This window comes from Convolutriloba macropyga, chromosome 8 (genome assembly GCF_964194025.1).
Source record: "Convolutriloba macropyga chromosome 8, txConMacr16.3, whole genome shotgun sequence".
NCBI lineage: Eukaryota > Metazoa > Xenacoelomorpha > Acoela > Convolutidae > Convolutriloba > Convolutriloba macropyga.
In genome coordinates, this window is record NC_134475.1 from 10,457,525 (window position 1) to 10,474,574 (window position 17,050).

The window sequence follows — 17,050 nt, forward strand, 5'->3', positions numbered from 1 at the left end:
GTTGACAGAGCACAATTTGAGGGCATTTCGTAATTGAAAAAAACTGTGGGGTATCTAATCTTAATCAAATAATTAGGTCCATCAAACTGTTAGATAATGTAATTATTTCAGATTAGCTACTGCAGACTTACAATTGCAGCGAGAATATACCCACTTAGTGGAGGTTGAAAGAGAAGGCTGTTTTTAAGCAAAAATTGAAGAAATTTTAGCGGCTTACAGTTGCGATAGCTTGCGACTGGACCAGTTTCCTCCAACAGCAAGCTCTACGCTCGTACGTGCTAATAACTGTGTTAATCACGAGGCTTATGACTAACTCCGAATCAATTCCTAGGTCATTCATGGAAGCGACTAATATTCGTCTTTTAGTGAGCTATTCGTTTTATTCTTGCTTCAGTATCTTTTGCTTAGTACGCAAATTAAAAGCGGCAGTGAATCAACCGCCAGAGCCTTGTCAACAGTGTATTGAACAATACACAGCAGTATTGCAAATTAATAATGTATTTTTTGCTCTAAAGTATTACGCAGCGCAGCTCGCTTTTAATATTCCCGTCACTTTAGACGAGGTCTAAAGTGCTCACAAACTCGGCGGTTATATATTATAATGAATCTGTAGTATCGGTAATTGCGCGCAGCGGCAATTATCCAATTAGCAATATTACAATTGAAACAGAAAAAAGAGAGAAATCGACTGATTTTTTCCCTAAGTTTCAAAAAGTGTTCTAATTTGGTCTGCAATTGCGATTATATTCAAAAACTAACTAATTCAGCTTCTAAACAAAATGCTTTTAAGCTTAAAACTTTTGTCAGCTAGCAATCGCTCCAGTGGACTTTGATAACCTAATGCACTGACCTAATGACCGGGTTCTATCGGTTATTCCTGTTTCTTTCGATTGTGCTCTTTCACCAATGACCTTATTCACTAAATTGTGTCCTTCGATGCGTGAAAGAATTTAAAATCCATTCAGTTGAAACAGTGAGTGAAGTAAGCCACGAGTCAAACGTGAAAATTGTGAAAACATTTTTGTGAAGCGAAAAACGTGATCAAATGGTAAAGCTAAATAAAAAGAGCCCCTAAATAATAGCCGTTGAGAGGCTGGCGGAGGCTAATAATTACAAACGAGCTGAGTAAATTGAGCTGCCTCGAGGTTTTAATGCCTGAATAATTTTTCACACTGATATATCAAAAAGTGTTTGTGTTATATCAAAAATTCGAAAGTAATTTGAAAATTTCCCGCTGGTTGAGCTAAAGAGGGCAGCTCAAAAAATCCAAAAATTTGTAAAATTTTTGGCGTGAAATTTTTATTAATAACGTAATTAAACGGCCTAGACCACTTTTGATTTTCCCCGGTGACAAAGAATTTGGAAACACAAGCCTTACTAGAAGCTCAAATGAACAGCGCAAGTCGAAAACCTCACCAAACAAATTTTTGATGTGCACATAGTGTAGTAATTCAAGTTATTAGAGTAATTCAAGTCATTAGAGCACCATAAGGGCTATGTAGTTTTTGTTGTAGAGCTGCTAATCCTTGCAGATAGGTCTGTACTTTAAGCACAAAGTTTTACCATTAAGTTTACCTGAAAACGTATTAGACAACCTTTTCTACGTATCGAGTTATTAATGGATTGAAATGAGGCCGACTTGAACATTTAAAAAAGATTATCGAAAATGCAGTGGTCAAATATACGCCTGACTTTAGTGTTCATTTCCACGACACTCAAATGAAGCGATAACAAATTGTCTGTTGTGCTTTTTCTTCATGATTCTTTTGAAGTATACTGAACGGCAAAAGTAAGTTTGCACCCCCTATTTTCACGAAGTTAAAATCTAATTTTGACGCACTATTACTCCAACTTAAGATCAAATTTTGAAAACAATTTTTGCATCATTTATCCCCTACACTAGACTTCTAGCCTACCTATGAAAATCGGCTAAAATGCAACGTTCACTCACTACAAATTTATCTGAATTTCATAGGTAGGCAAGATTACTGTTGTAGGGGATCGATGCTGTAAAAATTGTTCAAAATTTGACTCTAAGTTGGAGTAATACTGCCTCAAAAATTGATTTTTTACTTAGTGTGAAAATAGGGGTTGCAAACTTACTTTTGCCGTTCAGTATAAGATCAATTTTAATTTGACATTCTGAGCAAGAAGCAACAAGCTGTGGTTAAGAGCTTCCTCGTCATGTACATGTGCAATGGGACGCGGGAGAGCTGTCGCAGGACTGGGGACATGATAGAACTGTTGCAGGTGGAGATGCAACACAACGAGAAAGCGTTCAAGTCACACTGGAACAAGCAACTCTGTCCTGACAATCTCAGGTACTCTTGCTTGCTCTATAGAAACATTAGTTGTTGAATGATTTACAGCCGGGCTGTGTAGCTGAACTAATGTACAATACAACTGAATACTGGTTGACATTGCTGTGATAAATTAAATTTTAACAGTGAAGTCATTCGATCACAGAGTTAGAGTTATTCAGATACAGACGGAAAACAGCTCATTTCTAATAATATCTGTAAGATAAATTGCATTTTATGAAAAATTACCTTTTTTGGAGGCAACTAAATCAACTAAATTTTTGCCTTGCTAATACCAGCTTTTGTATTTGTTTTTACCAATACGATGAAACCAATTTTGCTACCCCAAGAATTTATTTATGCAATACATTTCAGACAAAAAAATGGACCCCCGACCGCTGAGTTATGAGATATTCCTGAAGTTGACTTGAAAACAATTTACCAGGAAATTCTGCAATTCCGGTAACAGTTGGTTGAATTTCAATCCCGCGATTTATTCCACTAGGCTTCACCTCAGGAGTATGTTATCCTGACAACTCAAATTTTTCCTTATATAATTGAAAAAATAGAACATTGCGAGCTTTAGGACAGCACTGGTTAACTCAGATTCATTGCTACTGAGCTCAGTTGGCTCCCATTGAAAAAATTTGATTTAAAGGCCTTCACTTGCTGCAAAAAATCTTTCAGAACAAAATTAGGTCCCCGACCGATGGGCTCTTAAAAACGACTTCTAAGCAATTTGTCAAAAAATAGCAAGCCTAGACTGACTGACGTCGGATGAATAGCTCTCGAACAACTGGCAAGGAAAACAATTTAGAAGGGGACATAGGGCAGAGAACGTTATATTGTGCAAAAACTTCTGACTGGCCAGGGCTTCGAAGCCTCGACCTCTTGTATGCGAGACAGTGACAAAAACCTCAAAGATACACGGGATATGTACGGTTCAGCTCATAATCGGTCTTATCTTAGCAGCACACATAATTTCCGAATGCTCGCAATCCAAGCATTTTAAATAATCAGAAGTTAAGCGTGAAAAAGTAACTCAAGAAGTGAAATCGAAACAATGTTCTAACAAAAATGGTCAAGCATAAATTCTGCATACACGGACAAACGTTTACAAAAATTTAATTCGTTTAAGAGCAATTAGAAAAGTTAGGTAAATTTTGCAAGTTTTATTCTATCGCGTGATAACAAATTGTTCATCCTAGTTTTGCAAATGAACAAAATGGAAAAGACTTGATGAAAAAACGCCATCATGACACCAATAAAGGCATTACTATACCTTGTTTTGCGGCCGTTAAATTTTAATTATATCCTTTGCATTGAGCCAGTGATATCCAAAACCACTTCACGGCTATGAAGTGAAGCTGACATGTGAGAGTGAACTCTCACAAAATCAATTGAGGGACAAAAACTTAGAACATAACCAACTAACGTCGGGCGAATTGTTCTCAAACCACCGGCGAGTGCTTGTAGAGGGGTGGGGATGTTGGATCAATTTCTAAGTAACACCACTCACATCATAAGTATAAGTCTCCAAAGCAGTTTCGGTGAATCGCATACTGGGAGACTAGCGAGCTGGAAGGCACTAAGAGAATTTATTGCCCACTGCGGCATTAACCAAAGAGTTGAGGAAAGAGAAAAAGAGAGAGAGATAGAGGGAGAGAGAGTAAGATAAAACGTGAATGAGGAAGAGACGGAAGGGAACCCCAACCGAGAGAGCTAGGAATATTTTCCATTATGAGATTCGACTCGTCAACTTCTAGTTTTCTAGCCTTTTTAGTAATTAAATCATATAGAAAAAAGAAAAGTGCCAAAACTAAAGCTTCCAGATTTCGCAAAGAAAGTATTCAAAACCATTTTTTTTGTCTCTGTAGTTGTGCCATGTAACCCATCTGCAAGACTTGAAGTTTCGTTGGCCAGTAATGATCGTTAAAATCAGAAAAGAAAAAATATTCCAAAATTTTTAAAACAATTGCAAATTTGAACAAAATCTTGCTAAAAGAATATCACTGGCACAAAGATCCATAAACTTGGAACATAAAATTTTCCAAAAATTTGAATGTTATCAAAAAATGCTAAAACTCGAGTCATTAAACTATTGATGACCACTCGATTACTCCTAGAAACTATGCAGAACCTTATTATCAATTCTTGGAGGAGGTCCCTGGTGCCGAAAAAAAAACAAAAATCAAAAATATTCAAAAAAACTTGAGAAAATTTCAAATATATTTTAAATTGCTTAACCTCGTGATATCAAAATGTTGAGAAACATTCCATAACATCTAGAAACGATGCAGTACCCTATTATCAAATTCTAGAGGAGATTCCTTGGTTCTTGAAGCTGAAGAAACTTACAAAATGACAAAATTTTTATAAAAAAAAGAGAAAAAAATTGCATGTTTTATCAAAAAATCGCCTAAATTTGTGATACTAAAAAGTTGAAAACTAATCCGTGGCCAATAAAAACTTTCCAGTAACTTATTATCAAACCCTAACGGAAGCTTTCTTACCCCCCTGAGGCTGAAAAATCCTGAACAATGGCAATAAATGAACAAAAAGTGAAAATTCAAGTCTTGTCAACAAAATCAAGAATTTCAAGAAACATGAGTTTAATGTCGGCGGCTCTCATCAGGGAGATCGGGGGTTCGATCCCTCCCTAGTCAAAATTTTTTGCATAGTAGTTTCTTTAGCCTATGACCCCTTCTAAATTTTTCCAAGCCAGTATTTCGAGAGCAATTTGTCCGACGTTATTCGGTTTATGTTTTATCAAGCACAATCAATTGTTAATATGAGAAACTCCCGATGGTCTATGAAACGATTCGTTGTGTTGGTGATTTTCTACGCTAAATCACAACCAAATTACTCAGAAATTATCAAGAGCGAATATCAAATAGAGATTTAACAAACTGATCAAATTTACCACATATGTACACAGTTCCTAAACTTCCTGATTTTAGTTTTATTGCATGTTAGAGAAGACAAGGTCAAGCTGTACAAGCTACACACAGTGTTCACTGCAATGTTGCGCAAGAGTGGAATGACAAAAGTAAGCAGAGTGGACAGCAAACACATTCTACAAGAGATAGGATTCAATCCTGACAAGACAACTGATGTGGAGTGGAGGGATCTCCAGACTAAGATCATATACTGGACAAGGTCTACCAGGGTTCCCATTTCTTATATGATGTCATACGAATCATTACAGCTGGCAATTTTGAGTTCTTTTATTATAGATTCGATGGCACCAACAAAGTTAAATTAAAAGCGTCTATTGAAAAACGGCAATAAGCGCCTGTATCCCGCCCAAATTACCTGCGAATTGCAGCTCTGTGCGACAGCTGCAACAACAAGTTAAATTGAACAAGATGTTCGCTATTATGCGTTCGCATGTAATGTTCCACAACTGTCATCCAAAAATTATCCGAAACATTAACTAAAATTAGTTTTTAATCTAATTAAAAGGTACAAAATGTCTCGAACAGACAATGCTCAACCAGGAAAGAACCCATCAATCACTTCATTTTAGACCTTACAGCCCTCCAATGCCTTCAGACCAGGATCTGCTAATGCGTCTTGGGGATGAGGATGAAGGCGAGATCAGCAACGGTGCTCCCGGTCCCAAAGGCGACATCGAGAACTTCCTCAGTGGGAGCAGAAATATCAACGGGAATGTCGAAAACTTGCAGAACAGGTACGCATTATTTTCAGAATATAAAACGTCGGACGAATTGCTCTCAAACGACAAGCGGGGCCGTTTAATTTATAAGGAGAGTAGCTTAGAAGTTTTTATGATACTAAAAACGCTGACCCCAGAGGGGTTCGACCACGCAACCTCCGGAACAACAATCTGACGACATCTTAACCACTAAACTACAATGGCTTTGCTCCTGGTTCACTCACAATCGCTTTTAGAAACAAACTTTATTTCAGAACTACCGGGACTTAGATCACTCAAAAATGAAGAATTCAGGCGTGAAAAGAATTCAGTCACTCAAGAAGTAAAAGAATGTTCTAGAACAAAAGCGCAAAAACGGTCATGCAACAACTTTGCATAAGACACACACGTTTGTTTAAACTTCGTTGCTTCAAACTTCGTTCTTTTGAGACCAACTAACAATTTCCTCAATTGCACGAGCAACAGGCGTTAATTTGCCTGACTTTGAGGTCATTCATAGAAGCTTAAAGTTAAATTCAAGAAATCAAGAACCTAATTTCAGCTTGCTTATAAATGGCGGGGTGTTTCCCATTATAGTCCCCCCTTGGTCAGATAACCTATAGCCCCCATCATGGTAAACATACCATAATGGGGGGCGATAATTTTCCAGTGGGGATATAATGGGAAAGACCCAAATGGTGTTCTTCGAAGACACTAATTTTGTTTAAGGTCCAATAATGAAAATAGATCTCGAATGGGAAAACTGTTCCGCGTTCTCTTCCGAAGTGCAAGTCAACCAGCTGTGAACATCAAACACCCACAACCTGAGATCAAAACGACTCTGCCACCTGTCAACTCTTCCTCAAAGCTGAGAAAAGTGTCCAATCTCTACTCCACAATCGGTAATAAAATTCGGGTCTGACCCCTCCAGCTTAGTGGGTCATATAACGTATATCCCCGTCATTGTAATTGCACCATAATGGGGGGCTACAATGGCAAAGACCCTAAATTTCTTCACAACAAAAAAAAATAAGCAAGCAAGTTAGAAATAAGTTACAATGTCACAAGTTACAATAAACATAGCCACGATTTAAAATGCAAGGAATATCCGGCATGTCAAAAATGACGAAAGGTATGTTTTAAGTATACTGAACGGCAGAAGTAATTTAGCACTCCCTAGTTTTACGAAGTAAAAACTTAATTTTTGAGGCGATAATACTCCCAAATTAAAATCGCTTTTCGGAAACAATTTTTCAGCCATTGAGCCCCTGCACTAGTCCTCTCGTCTACATATAAAATTCGGATGAAACGAAACGTTCACTTGCCAGAAATCCCAATGTAAAGTTGATGAGCTCCATCCAAGTGTCACAGTTAAAAGAAAGTTGTTTAATTGCTCTCAAACAAGATGTGATTAATTGCTCTCAAACAAAGTTTGTAGCAATTAAATTAGTCCTGTCGGTCTTTTTATGCGATTTTTCTGTTGACCGATTTTTCGTCTGACGCTTTTGACTTCTCGTCCCCAAAAACGGGATAAAAAGGGGCGCCTAGCGGGCATTAAGTGCACTGTTTCAGCTCAAACTGTTCTGAAGACTTTTACTTATGGTGTGAGGGCGGTTCTTAGAGGTCTAAGGCACCCCCATTGTTGACCCCCCAACGCGCTGTTTCCCCCCTCACCGTTGATAATAAGTTGATGATAACAACGGGCTTGATAATAAAGTACTGAAAAAATTTTTTTGCCATCGAATAGCTTTCAATTTTCTAATTTGACGAATTTTCGCATTTTTTTTTATAAAATTTGCATTTTTTTCAAGTTTTTTTAAAAAATTTCTGTCGTCATTTATTGTTGTCAATTTATTGTCATTATTCATGTAGTCAATTTATTGTCATTATTCATGTTTTTCAGCCTAACAGAAAATCTCCATTAGGATTTGATAATAAGTTAATGGAAAAGGTTTTTGGCCATGGATTAGTTTTCAACTTTATTATCACAAATTTTGGCAGGTTTTTATGCAACCTGCAATTTTTTCAATTTTTTGAATTATTTTTGTCAATTTTTTAGGTTTCTCCAGCCTCCAGAGCCACATAAATTCCTCTAGGGTTTGATTTTAGAAAACTGCATAGCTTCTAGATGTAATGGAATGGTTTTCAAGATTTTAATATGGCCAATTTTGAAATTTTTTCAAAATTTTTGAATTTTTTTCAGTTGTTCCGGTTTCAGGGTTCTCCTCCAAGGTTTGATAATAAGCTGCTGCAATGTTTCTAGTGTTAATGGGATAGTGATCAATATTTTTTATGACTCCATGTTTAGTAATTTTTGGATAAAATTTAAAAATTTCAAATTTTTGGAAAATTTTTATCATATTCCAAGTGTATGGATCTTTATGAGCCAGTGAAACTATTTCAGGCTTGAAACGGGGATACTGAATAGTCTCTTGAGACAATGAAATTGTTCTTAAGATAATAATATCTTGAATTTTAGCAAGATTTTGTTAAAATTTGCGATTGTTTTCAAAATTTTTGAATATTTTTGTCCTTTTCTGAGTTTAATGATCATTACTGGCCAACAAAGCTTTTCAAGTCTTGCAGATGGGTTACTTGACATAACTCCAGCGACAAAAAATTTGTTTTGAACATTTTCTCTGTGAAATCTGGAAGCTGTTCTTTTAAATTTTGCAAATTTTTAAAATATCAGTTTTTTATTTGATTTATTTACTAACAAGGCTAGAAAACCAAAAGTTGCAGAGTCGAATCAAGCTAAAGCTATCCTCACTAAACCGTGGCTAGCTACTGACGAAGCCAACTGCTCGCTGGTCGTTTGAGAGCAATTCGCCCGACGTTAGTCGGTTATGTTATGTTTTAGGTTTGTTCAACTATATTAAGTTTGCATTTGCATTAACCATTAGGGAGAGAAAAAGGCAAATAAATTGTTATATTGCAAAATCAGTGAAAATGTTACTGTGTTATGTTCATATTTAACAGAAGAGAAACAACCTCAAGTTACGAGGTCCTTCAGTCAGATGGACAACAGGGAACAATTCTGTTCACAGTTTGAGGGAAAGAGGAGAACGCAGCCCAAAGGCAACAAAAAACAGCAGAGGACTGCGAAACAACCCAATAAGTTAGTTATCGTCAGATCGACACACAGAAAATTTGTTTTCAAATTAGGAGATTTCTTGTATTTTGCATAAACTTTTTGGCTAAGAAATTTGGATAAATTATCTCTGTCTGATAGTTTGATCAGTAAGCCCGTAAAGTCGTTTAAATTTTAAGTAACAGGTTTAATTTCCATGATAAAACGCCAGAGCAAAAAAAAACTAATAGACAATTTGCTATAGCTGCGAAGCTGTAAGCTGAGCGCAGCTATATTGCGGTGATCTTGGTTTGTTTTTATAGCTGCGAAGCTGAGCGTAGCTATATTGCGGTGATCTTGGTTTTTATTTTACATTTTTTTCACGCCGCAAAATCCCGAAGAGGAATTTTGTTGAACTTTTCCTGCACTTATTTCACCACTCTATTGCCTCTCTTGCTTTTTTATGTGCGTGACGTCATTTCTTGAATTAACCCGAGGTAAGTTTTAAGCTGAACTGAGATAAGTTTTTTTCTGGTCATAACTGATTTGCCCCACTCTCTATATGACTTCTAGCTTTATTAAGGTCACTTGAGATCACTTCAAAGACCTATCAAGGTGAATATAATGATCCATGTTAATTATAAAGCATGGAGACCAAATTAAAATTACGAATTTGATTTTTGTAAAAAAAAGTTTGAAAACGTTATGGTCTTTTAAAAATGTTGGCAACTGATTTAAGTCAATTCTGTATCTGTTGCCTTCTATTCATCATAACGTTGGTCTGTTTCGCAGCTATTTACGGCGATCTGAAAAAAATCGCACAATCTTGTAGGATTTGTTTACGCCTCTAAAGAATAAGGTATCCTTTGTTTTCACATGTTGTTTGGAGACATGATTTTCGGACAACCACCAAAAAACTCAGAAGCAGGGTTCCTTAACGCCACAATTGAAGCCCTATAATTTAACTATAATGCTAAATTAAATGAACCCGCAGCACTTCAGTAGCAATAAGCTTCATTTTAGAGCCATTGTTTGACGGTTATGGCCTTTAAAAAAAACGCGATTGAGCAGCAACAACAGCAAAAAACCGGGATGTATTCTGTCTCGAACTTCACCAGTCCCTTTAGAGCCGAGCTACAAAAAATGAGTTATATTGCATCAGCGCCAGAGGGCGTAAAATTCACTGATCAACTTTTAACTATTTAAAACATAACCGAAGACCATCTGACAAACAGCAACCGAGCGAGAGGCGACCAGTAGGTTTTGGTTTTAGATAGATTTTAGATAGATTGAGCAGATCCATTTTGCCCCCCCCCCCGGTTAGTGGTTATATCTTAGGCCCCTATGCCGCGAACTGAGCTTTCTACATAGATAGTAAATGCTATATAAAACACAAATTGTAATTGGGGACATACAAATCACTGGCGGAACAGAACAGATCCGCTTCAGCTTACGGAGGCAGACTTTAGAGAACGAGGACAAACCAAGCGAATGGCAGCTCTAATTTATTAATTTATCACAGCCTGCTTCAGTGGGGAGGGGGTAACTAAAATCACTTCGGGTTCTTCAAATGACGTGATCAGAGGTTATTATATACCACTAAAACCACAAAAAAGTGGGCGTAAAGACACCAATTGTTGCGCACTTTTCATTTGACTATTAGTAGAGAGCCGATGCCACTTGAGTTCAGCTGCTTAGAATTGTGAATAAGAAATTTAGATCAGGCAAAACGAAACATAGCCGGGAGATTTCCAGAAAAATGCCGCGATAGACGCTTGTGGCCTTCCATGAATTGAAACAGCTAGAGAAACAAGATAGACAGATCAACCACCGGTCCTTTTATAGACCACTAGAATTTTTGGGTTATATTCGGACTGTCAATTTTATGACACATACGGTCTACAAGGAACAAGCCCTAAAAGAGCTTTTTCAAAATTGATATTCGAAATCAAAAAATCAAGTTTAATACTAAAGAATTAGGGCATATAAGTTTGGCACTACTATAGATCTTTAACTAGTAAATGTTCATAAAATTATTAGCGAGTTCAAAAGTTTCATTAGCGAGTTCAAAAGTCAATTTTTTGAGTGAGGTAAGTCACGCAATTGACCTAAAAGCAGAAATGACGTCGCACAAACAAATTTTAACTGCAAAGCAGCAGAAGTCATTGAAAAAGTCAATTCCAAGAGGTAAGAAGTCAGGTCGTAAGAATCATCGATGGAGACGACGAATTAAAAAAAAACATAGCCGGTAGAATACCGGAAACGACTCGATTCGTCGTGCAAAATAATCTCTACCCTAACTTGGACAAAATCAGAATATCGAAAAGAACACTAGAAATAACAAAAATAGTAGACCAATATAACATAAAAAGCGTCAAAATTTTTTCAGTTCAGGGGTGTGGGTAGGTGCTGGGGGGTAGGTGGGGCGGGGGTGTAGGTAGTTAAGTGGGATCAAATTTTGTCAAATTGACCTCTTCACCTTGAATTACAGACTGTTACCAATGGCTATGCATTACAAACTAAGCTGTTGTTAAAATCCAATGTTCAAAAATAGAAGTCAACGATCAAAAATGGAGGTAAATGCTCGAACACAAAGAAGTCAAAATTCAAGTCATGAACAAACTTGCTTTATGCTAAAAAAAACCTGTAGAATCTCATTACTCCTCTCCGAGTCGTAAAAACCTGTAGAACATCAATACTCCTCTTCGAGTCGTAAAAACCACGATGTCCCCAAAAATAGCCGCTATCGCTTCGCGGCTATTAAAAAACAAGGGGTTAAAAGTCACCCGAAAAGTCAGATCGAAAATTTTGCATAAAAACACGTTTACAATTATTGCTTCAAACTTTGTTCGAGAGGAATAAAAAACGGATGCCGGACGGGGAAGGAATCGTTTAATTTCTGTATCTGTTTAGCGCGATTATAGACACGAAAACATTATGCAATCTATTTCAGGCGAGGTCGGAACGCCACAGATTCAAGACCATCGTCAATCAACAAGAAAACTACGAACAGTTCAAATAATTCAGAGGTCAAAAAGCGACACAATTCAAATTCAAGAAACAGAAACCAAAACCGAGCTTCGAGAACAAAGAATGACAAAAGAATAAGTTAACAAAGAATATTAAATTTTCTGGATGTGAAAATTATTTTTAACAAGAGTAAAAGAACATTTAAGATGTAGAGGATTAAAAATAACCGAATAACGTCAAACTCTAAGAAGTACCCTTCACACCGTACGTATAAGTCTCTAAAACAGTTTCTATGAAGCGCATACTTGGAGACTTGTGAGCTGAAATGCTCTAAGAGAACTTATTGCGGCCAAGCAAAAAATCGCACGAAAAAGATCAACATGACTAATATAATTGCTACAAACTTCGTTTGAGAGCAATTAAAGAGTTACGTCGAGTTTAATTAAGGCCCAAATGGTCGAGTTGTTAAAACTAACGTTTCCATTCAGGTTTAAGTTTTTGAGCAAATCAGACTATATCCGGCAAAAATTGACAGCTACAGGAAACTATCAAATCACGTTCTCTGTGCAAACACCTTTCACTCAAAAATGACAAACGTTTTGATGCAGGCACTCAGAAACCAAGACACTCACGAAATAATCTGAAAATAGCAAAATTTCCCCAATAACTCCCATTTTGTCAACCCTAGAGTATCCAAACTGTTCCTTCGTAAGCTTGAACGATTGCATGAAATGAAGAACATTTAACATAGCCGGCAGATTGCCGGAAGAGCTGCGAAAGAATAGACCTGCGTGCCATATAATAGAGATAGAAACAGATACAGATCTAAATTGAAAAAAAAATCGACGCCGCTCAAAAAACTAGGCTAAAAAACATTCAGCGATAAATCAATAAAGCTTGTTAAAACTCATTCAACAGAAGCCTTTTATTAGGGACCTTTACTGCACAAATGAGTTCCTTTGAACTTAAACAAATTCAAATTAAACTTAAGGTTTAAAGTGCAAAAGTCATTTTATTGAGTGAGGTAAGTCACGTATGATCAAAATCTAATCACGCGAATAACCTAAAAACTTTTGCTAAATCGAGTGAGAAATGACGTCACGCGCGCAAATGCCGTTAGTGAGAAGAAGTCATTCAGAAAAATTGACTTTTTCAGCTTTGCTGTGTGAACAAATGTAAAACGAAAAAAGAGCGTCAGACGACGAAACAAAAAAAACATAGCAGGACAAGTCCTGACGTACAATTCAAAGAATTTTCATTGACTAAACAGAAAAACTAGAACTAGAATGGACTTTGAGTGAATTGAGAAAACTATTTTAAAAAATCACATAAAAAATAAGAAAAAAAACAGAAAATCAATGTCAAAATGCCGCATGTGAACAATAAAACTTCTAGCGAGAAATGAAAATTTAATTCAAACAAAAAAACTAGGCCTGGAATGAGCTGTGAATGGATTGGGAAAACCATCTAGAAAAAAATCCGATCCAAAAAATCGAGAAAAACAGTAAAAATCAGAGTGAAATTGCCGCATGTGAACAAAAAACCGAATTTTTGTTCAAACACCGTTCCGTTTTCTAACTCTACTTAAAATTAGAGCGAAAAAACTTCACGCCGCAAAACCACTCGCTTTTTCGCTCCATTTCCTGTTTCGGCGTGACCAAAATCACTACAACAGTTTGACTTTAAAAATTTTCAAATGTGTGAACAGATCTTAAAAGACAGCGCCCCAAAACAATTCAAATTCTTTGAATTGTAAAAAAAAACCACGAGAAGGCCAATAAGAGCCTCGCATGTGAACAAAAAACCATTAGCGAGATATGGAAATTTAATTCAAACAAAAAACTAGGCCTAGAATGAGCTGTGAATGGATTGGGAAAACCAGTTAGTAAAAAATCCGATCCAAAAAATCGAAAAAACAGAAAATCAGAGTGAAATTGCCGCATGTGAACAAAAAACCACTACCGAGAATCCGAATTTTTGTTCAAACACCATTTTCGCAGTCTACTTTAAAATTAGAGCAAAAAAAATTCACGCCGCACAACCACTCGCTTTTTCGCTCCATTTCCTGTTTCGGCGTGACCAAAATCACTACTCCAATTTGACTTTCAAAAAACATGAAAATGTGTGAACAGATCTTAAAAAAAAGACAGCGCCCCAATACAATTCAAATTCTTTGATTTGTAAAAAAAAATAAGCTGCGCTATAATAGCCGGCTGAGAAGGTGACGGCGGCTATTAACAAGTTAAATTGAACAAGATGTTCGCTATTGTGCGTTCGCATGTAATGTTTCACAACTGTCATCAAAAAAATAGCCGAAACAAAAACTTTTTTATTTGACTAGCAAAGACTGACCGAAACGCACCGCTCTTTTCACAATCCTATTAGATATTTTCCTACTGTATTTTACATGAAGTCAACGTCATTTGTTTTAGAATAAAACAAATGATATTGACTTCTTTTGAACGACTTGCTTTTGAACGACTGGTGGACTAGTGCGAGCTCTAATCAAATTTATTGCAGCATGCTTCAGTCGGGGGAACATACAGAAAATCGCTGCAATGGCTTAGCAGAACTGCAGTCTCAAAACGACAACGAACGAAAAACGTACCCGGCAGATTGCCGGAAAATAGCAGCCGTTGATTCCAATAAGCATGATTGGGATTGAAAGAATAGATATTGAAAAAAAAAGATTTTTGTACAAAATTATTCTTTAAGTCCAATTTATTTTGATGGCATTTCGTAGTTGAACATACTTCTGTTTCTTAGAGAGAGGCTCTAGGGGCTACTATTAATACCAATAAGCATAAGATATGGTAACTAAGACTTATAGGAACGACGTTCAAATAGCGGGCATCTAAAATTGGGCTTTATGGGTTTATCCCGTTTCTATTTCTGACTTCAATTTTTTATACTGACTCTGTTCATTTTGAATTGCTTTGCTGAGCAACTGATGTTCAAATTCACTTTTAGCAGAATGAGAGAAGAGAGAAACTAGCCTAGAGAAGTCAAAAAGATTTCACGCAAAATGTCGAAAAAGAGGCAAAATGGTAAAGCGAAAAAGAGTTCGACAAAGTAAAAAATAGGAGCGCTATAATAGCCGGCTGAGAAGATGAGGGCGGCTATTAAAAATGAGACAAAATCAAACCCGGAGGACTAACGCAGAGAATAGTCTGTCGAATTGGCCCAGACCTCTGGCAGCCTTGACATCCTTCCAGTTGATGCCTCTATCCACAGCTGTCTGCATGATGAGAGGGTGCTTCTCAACTAAAGAGATCCACCTCTGCGTTAAGATGTAACTGTAGACCGCCTGCATTTTGTCCCACCTCGTCATCCCAACTGAAGCTCTGTACAAAATACACGTTCTATAAAATTAGAAACAGCCGGCAGAAGAGCACCGCAATAAAGCTACACTCAGCTTAAAGCTTCGCAGCTATAAGGAATAATCTAGCATCAGAGTTAGTTTGATGGAGACATCAGCCGTGTGGAACTCTCGATGCGCTCACAAAAGTCTGATAACTTGCGCCTCTGAGAACTTGACTAGACTACTTTTATCTGCCATTCTTCGTACAGGAAAACCAGCAAAAGATTGGGTTTAGATTTTCAGTATTCATTTCAGTGTTTTCCTCTATTCGTAAAGCGCGTACAAGTTTTTTCAACGATGAGTTATGTAACTGTTGTTAATCACAACGAGCGTTGATTAAAAAACGGATAAATGAAACAGTCGGAAAATCAAAATTGAAAACGTAGAAATAAGCCTGTACGTATAACTAATTCCAGCTAACATTTAACTGATAAACTTGTCGAAGCAGCTTTAAAACCTCGCAAAACTATCGTATTTTGAATTGCCTCGTAAAAAAATGCGAAGTGTTAAGAAATAAATTTGAGCTGAAATTATCAACACCGCTTTTTTAAATTAAGTCGCAAGTAGCCCCCCCCCAAGATAGAGCATAAGCCATTAATTATTAAATGACTTTTAAATTGCTCTCAAACGAAGTTTGTAGCAATTATATTAGTCCTGTCGGTCTTTTTACGACTCGAAGAAGAGTATTGGTTTTCTTAAGGTTTTTTTTAACCGGAAGTACTATTTGTTCACACGGCGTTTTGACGTAATAAAGAATGTGAGCAAAATTGCTGTGTGAACTAACTTTTTCTTAGCGAGAGAAGTTTTTTTCAAGCGCTGCGTTCAGTGAATGACTTTTTGACTTTGAAATGAGTTTTTGAGAGATTGGCTTATATAGATGACAGTTTTTAGCCGTGTTTTCGTCCATTTAGCCCCAATTTTTTTTAATTGTAACTTGGTTTTTTGTCGAAGTAAATTATGATCGGAGCCGCATCAATTGCCGCCATCTGAAATCGATACCACAATGTTTCTGAGAGCTTAATAATGCGTTTCAAGAGCAAAATTGGCCCATAATTCTCAATTTTTTGTCACTTCATTAATTTGCTCAATTTTTCTCTTTGAGCGCAATTTTTTAACCAAATCAGTGAATATGTCAACATCTTTTTGATAATTCCTGAATTGGATGCCTCTTTTTGACGGATGTGTTTTTGTTTTATAAAATTGTACACATACTAATCCTATTTCGGCTGTTTTTGACAAAGTTTTCTAAGTTTTTTTGTTTGTACTGTGAGTTTATTTACCATGAAAAGTCTTTTAGTGCACCATCGGTCTTCTTGGTTTTAGTTTGTTGCTAACTGAACTTTGGTGATAACTCTTGTTCTTGGCGAAAATTCAGTGAAATTGTTTACCATATTTTAAACATTGTTTTGGTGATAACTCTTGTTCTTGGCGAAAATTCAGTGAAATTGTTTACCATATTTTAAACATTGTTTTGGTGATAACTCTTGTTCTTGGCGAAAATTCAGTGAAATTGTTTACCATATTTTCAACCTGTTTTATTGTTTCGCAATTGAGCGGTTTTCACTTCTTACTGAATAAGAAGATGGCTATGTAATGTTCTTAAACCTCGATCGGTATCTTATGAAAAAATCCACGTTCTTTTACTTAAATTTTTACTTTGATTTTTAATTAGAGTTTCCAATTTCAATTTA

General features: G+C 36.5%; 2 protein-coding genes across 5 annotated transcripts in view; one reads left to right on the plus strand and one right to left on the minus strand.

The window, feature by feature from the left end:
• Positions 1–17,050, minus strand: part of LOC142344446 (monoacylglycerol lipase ABHD2-like) — a 32,681-nt gene that overhangs the window by 3,670 nt on the left and 11,961 nt on the right. For both annotated transcript variants that reach the window (XM_075396096.1, XM_075396097.1), the window contains one exon: positions 15,157–15,342. In XM_075396096.1, the coding sequence (XP_075252211.1) occupies positions 15,157–15,342 (186 nt within the window). The remainder of the gene's footprint in view (positions 1–15,156; positions 15,343–17,050) is intronic.
• Positions 1,633–12,205, plus strand: LOC142344448 (uncharacterized). Of its 3 annotated transcripts, none has more exons than XM_075396098.1 (7): positions 1,633–1,789; positions 2,117–2,321; positions 5,277–5,459; positions 5,830–5,994; positions 6,688–6,860; positions 8,938–9,076; positions 11,982–12,202. In XM_075396098.1, the coding sequence occupies exons 2-7, from the start codon at positions 2,185–2,187 to the stop codon at positions 12,139–12,141; spliced, it is 957 nt and encodes a 318-aa protein (XP_075252213.1). In that variant the 5' UTR covers positions 1,633–1,789; positions 2,117–2,184; the 3' UTR covers positions 12,142–12,202. The 3 variants fall into 3 exon arrangements, with proteins under 3 accessions (XP_075252213.1, XP_075252214.1, XP_075252215.1); XM_075396099.1 differs by having other exon boundaries at positions 1,660–1,771; positions 11,982–12,203; XM_075396100.1 differs by lacking the exon at positions 1,633–1,789 and having other exon boundaries at positions 2,183–2,321; positions 5,261–5,459; positions 11,982–12,205.